The sequence below is a fragment of the Dendrobium catenatum genome, unplaced genomic scaffold (genome assembly GCF_001605985.2).
Source record: "Dendrobium catenatum unplaced genomic scaffold, ASM160598v2 fragScaff_scaffold_412, whole genome shotgun sequence".
In the NCBI taxonomy this organism is placed as follows: domain Eukaryota; kingdom Viridiplantae; phylum Streptophyta; class Magnoliopsida; order Asparagales; family Orchidaceae; genus Dendrobium; species Dendrobium catenatum.
In genome coordinates this window covers 1351185-1355679 of record NW_021318874.1, presented here as the reverse complement: position 1 = coordinate 1355679, position 4495 = coordinate 1351185, and the positions used below count along the sequence as shown (strand labels likewise).

Below are 4495 nucleotides of genomic sequence, written 5' to 3'. Positions count from 1 at the left end.
ATAGATCATGAATAGTATATATGATTTTTTGGGGAAATGAATACAAATGCATATATTAATATTTTTATCGATGATTTTATTTTCGCTGGTATTTATATTAATAAAGATAATTAGATAGCTCTGATTATTGTATATTAAAAGATAAAATAATAATTTTCCTAAATTAGATTCTGGACCATCTTTACATTCTGTCTGTTTTTTTTTTTTTTAAAACAGTGGTAATATGTGAGAAAAAAGTCATATAGCTGCATCTTCACAACTGATATGAATTGGTAAGCTTTCAATGATTTGAATCCACCAAAAGCCCAAAGATCCTATCTTTATTAAATGAACAATTAAAAGACACCGTCATCTCTAATTTCATCTTTTTTCATTGTTAGCATCCCATCCTTTCCTGCAATTCAGCACCAAAATCTTCCATATGAAGATCTCCATTTCAGTTTACCCCTATTTCTTCATCTAATTATTCCTCATTTTTTCTTATTTCTTCACCATAGATACGGAGAACAGAAGGATAAGATTTAGCAATTCTTTCTTTGAAGTTCATCATCAAGTGCCTATGCCTAAATCTTTATAAAATATATCTGTTTATTAAATAAAGTGACCATAGTGATGAGTGATGATAGTTAAAAAAAAAATAAGTTTCATGCTAAAAGCATACGTATAGACCAAAGAGAATAGCTATTTGTCACATTCATCATAGGCTCATCAAAATTTAATCTGTATAGTCAAAAGTTGGATTTTTATATATCTTCTAAACATTTCTGCCAAATGTAAATCATTGTTCATTTTTCAGGAAGCTTTTGTAAAATAAATCCATGCGGCCAATTTAATAGTCTTGTATTTCATCATAGTAATTATAGAGAAAGTGTCTGGAGGCCTCATATTCATAGGTGATCTCATGCTTCCACTGAAAGACAACTGAAACCTAACCCACCAACAAGTGCTAGAATAACAGAAAAGTGGTTTTTTTTTAATATAATTGTTGCGTCGTGGAATATTTGTGGCGGTAGAGAAATATAAAATTTAACGTCTTAGCATTATATGAAGATCCAGCACACAAACAGTGAAAAAGAGGGTGCAGTATTTATAAGAGACCGTGATTTTTATGTGGAAAATCCTAAATAAAGGAAAAATCACATGGTCTGGCTCAATTTGAATGAATCCACTAGTATTTCTAGTTGATTACAAATGAGGCTCTTCCTTGGGAAGTTTTATTTGGTCCGGTCGACCGAATGAGAGAAACATTCGGTCGTAGGCAAAATCCCGCTGTACCGAGGTGTACCGAGTTTTTCGAAAAAAACTCTGTACACCTCGGTATAGCGGGATTTTGCCTGCGACCGGATGTTTCTCTGCATCCAGTCGGAGGACGTAATAATTGTTCCTTCCTTGGGGGAAGGCCTTGGCTTGACGTAATAAATATACATCATATGAAGTGCATTATATGGTGGGAAGAGGAAGGTCTTGACTTGATGTAACAAATATACATCATATTTGTTGAGTCCTGAAATATTCACGACGGTAGAAAAATATAAAGTTTAACGTCTTAGCACTGTACGAAGATCAAGCACACAAACAGATAAAAAAGAAAGTTGAACATTTATGAGAATAATCATTCACCCTACCTGTTCTTAAAGAAAAAGAATTACATTTTTGACTTGAGAGATTTTTTCTGGTCGGATAGAGATCTTTTTGCTGCAAGGTAGGAGATAAGGTTTCTTATATTTTGAACGTAATAATACAAATTGTTTCAAGATGAAAGTGTGTTAATTCGGCCCTGCACACTCCAGCAATATATTGGATCTCACTTCACATTCATAACTAATCGCAGTAACTTCAATAATATGACACCAATTCATCTTCAAGCTTCAACTTTCAACATCAAACAAAGACAAAACTCTCAGCCCATCCAATATAATGGTTTCTCAACATAAATCTGAAGCAAAGGACTCAGAGTCTTTCACTAACACTTCTATTCAAAGTCCAAATTTTACTTAGAATCCTCTTTGGCCTGCTAGGAATAGGGCACAGAGCTCTAAACCTGGAAGACGTGCTTCTCATCAGCCCATCCCTCACCATGACTTGTTCCAGCTCCATGTCATTGTCATCTTCTTCAAGCTTCATCTTCAATGTCGCCACCTTCGTCATCTGGCATTTAGGCCCTGCAGCAGAGCTCCACTCGCTATCATTTGCTTCCAGGCCGCTTGTGCAGTTCATCGTCACTCCCTTCTCATTGAAGCCGGCAGCTTTTGTAAGAAGAGCTTTGATGTTGCTGGGGAGCTCTGTAACATGGCCTCCGGCCATTGCCGCGCGAGCCTGCTCGAAGAAGAGGACCTGCACCACTACTCGAAGAGGCAGCATCTCGTTTTGAGCTGCGTGCACGCATGCCTCCATTGATAGCTTCTTGCAATCAATAATCTTGCAAAGTTTCTTCCTTTCTTTCTTCTCCAGTTGTGGATGCGCCTATTTGATTTATTGGTCAAAACAGAGTAATTTGGCATCCGAATGATAAATATTTTATTTTTTAAAATTATATATTAATCCCATAAGTTAAGTTGGCATATTTTAATTTAATTTTCAATTGAAACGACCTTAATCAAAATTCTAAAGTGAAAAATAAAAAATAAAATTTAAAATCAGTATGATCTTATAACTACCCGATGAAAGCTAATAAAATCGATTTTCAAAATTTTTTTTCTGTGTCGAAGCAGCCAATTAGGGACTAATACTGAACAAATAATTCCTTAAAGCCTGCAAGTTTAGGATTTCACCTTGAGATATGTATCAATAATTCTATATAGATTGTCATGATCCATCCTCGCGAAATCTGGCACAGCTTTAGCGAGAGCTATCACCTTCTCCACTGGAAGCTTTTCATTGCGCGCAATTTCCAGCAGGTATAAATCTATTAGCTTGGCTACTCTCAGCATAGAGCTATGCGAAGCCGACGACGACCGCCGTCCATTCTCCTGCCCTTCAAAGTCAACGTTCTCCGCTGACCTCGACCGCCGCCTTTCGCCGCCGCTGGTTTTCTTCCTCAGCGGGCTCGTCGGCGGGCTCCGTCCCTGCAGCATGAACTCCTCAACTATGGTGATCACGACATCAACGTCATACAGAATCTCGTCCCCATCAGTAAAAGATGCAATCAGGAGATCATTAACATTGGCTTCCTCTAATTGTACTCCAGCTCTCCTAGCAAGATCCAATTTCGAAGTGGAAGAAGCATTCAATATGTTTGCTGCCTTGAGAAGCTTCAGCAAGAAGCTGCAGGAGACTGAACCTTCCTCGATTGGAAGCAAAATCACTATTTTCTCCAGAAGCAGTTGGTGCTTCAAATTAGCCTCATGGAGAGAATCTCCCATGTTCGGAAGCCACCGACTGGCGTAGACCTTTATTGCTTCTCCGACGATTTTGCTGGAGACAACTCCGGCCGACTTGACGGCGAGCATGATTCTCCAGTAATGGTCAATACTTAATTCTGCCAAGTCCTTTATCCACCACTGCTTGGAGGGGTGGGAGAGAACGTTGGCGGCGAGAGCGTCGATGCACCGGCTCGTGATCTTGAGATCCTCGCAGAGGGGAGGAAATTGCCTCGTGCTCTGCAGGGTGAGTAGCGTATCCTTCCAACGTTGAAGGATGCAGGACTTGAAGAAAGACTCGAGCTTTCCGGCGAGATTGCCGCGGTCCACGGCGTTGGTCATGAGGAGGTATTCGGCGGCACAGCGCAGGGGAACGAAGTTGAGCGGGCTGACAGTGATGGTGATGCTGTAGCAGAATTTTGCACAGAGCTCGAAAGCGTCGGCGCCACCGGGGATGTCGGAGAGATAGATAGTGGTCGGAGGATGGGGGGAGTCTTTTGAGCATAGTGTCTGTAAGAGGCCGCATTTGGATAGCAGGGGAAACTGGAGCAGCAGAGAGAGGAGAGTTTGTATTAGAGTTGGATGTAGTCTTCAAAGTTATGTCTTTTGAAAGGATGATACCTTGTGAAGATGGTACAAGCGGTCTTGGACTTGGATTTTGATATCGGTGGACACTTCGGATGATATGGACCTGAACCATTAGAGTAGGAGCAAGGAGGAAGAGTTAGACTAGTTTCCACACACACACACACACACACACAGAGAGAGAGAGAGAGAGAGAGAGAGAGAGAGAGAGAGATGGCAGCCTTATGGATTCGTTGGCGAAGAAGGTATCAGGGCGGCTGCCAAGCTTCATAAACTTCATCTTTGTCTTTCTCAGCTCATCACAGAGTCCTCTGTTTCAGTGATATCGTTTGTTGGTGACTCTGAAACAAAGCGCTCTCTCTCTCTCTCTCTCTCTCTCTCTCTCTCTCTCTCTCTCCTGCGTATCTTAGTGGGAAAAGACGAAACCTACACAGATGTTGTGTGAAGTGTGCGCTAAATGGTTGGAGTGGAGATTTATGGATTGGGGAGTGAATGAATAAAAAACTGAATGTGGATTCATATATATATATATATATATATATATATATATA

At 40.2% G+C, this 4495-nt stretch overlaps 1 protein-coding gene across 1 annotated transcript; it reads right to left on the bottom strand.

Annotated features, from left to right (window-relative positions):
- Nucleotides 1–1580: 1580 nt before the first annotated feature.
- On the bottom strand, nt 1581–4437 carry LOC110114783 (BTB/POZ domain-containing protein At1g67900). The gene is made up of 4 exons (XM_020847781.2): nt 4166–4437; nt 3981–4050; nt 2772–3902; nt 1581–2463 (listed from the first exon to the last, which is right to left on the bottom strand). Exons 1-4 carry the CDS (start codon nt 4222–4224, stop codon nt 1951–1953), a joined length of 1773 nt encoding a protein of 590 aa, XP_020703440.1. The 5' UTR covers nt 4225–4437; the 3' UTR covers nt 1581–1950.
- Between the last annotated feature and the right edge of the window lie 58 nt (nt 4438–4495).

Bases quoted from the DNA above. Each gene is read 5' to 3' on its own strand.
- LOC110114783 (XM_020847781.2), bottom strand. From the start codon at position 4,224: ATGAAGTTTATGAAGCTTGGCAGCCGCCCTGATACCTTCTTCGCCAAC. The intron at 4,051-4,165 runs GCTGCCATCTCT...CTAATGGTTCAG, and splicing joins TTCGCCAACGAATCCATAAG to GTCCATATCATCCGAAGTGT. The intron at 3,903-3,980 runs GTATCATCCTTT...CTGCTGCTCCAG, and splicing joins GCTTGTACCATCTTCACAAG to TTTCCCCTGCTATCCAAATG.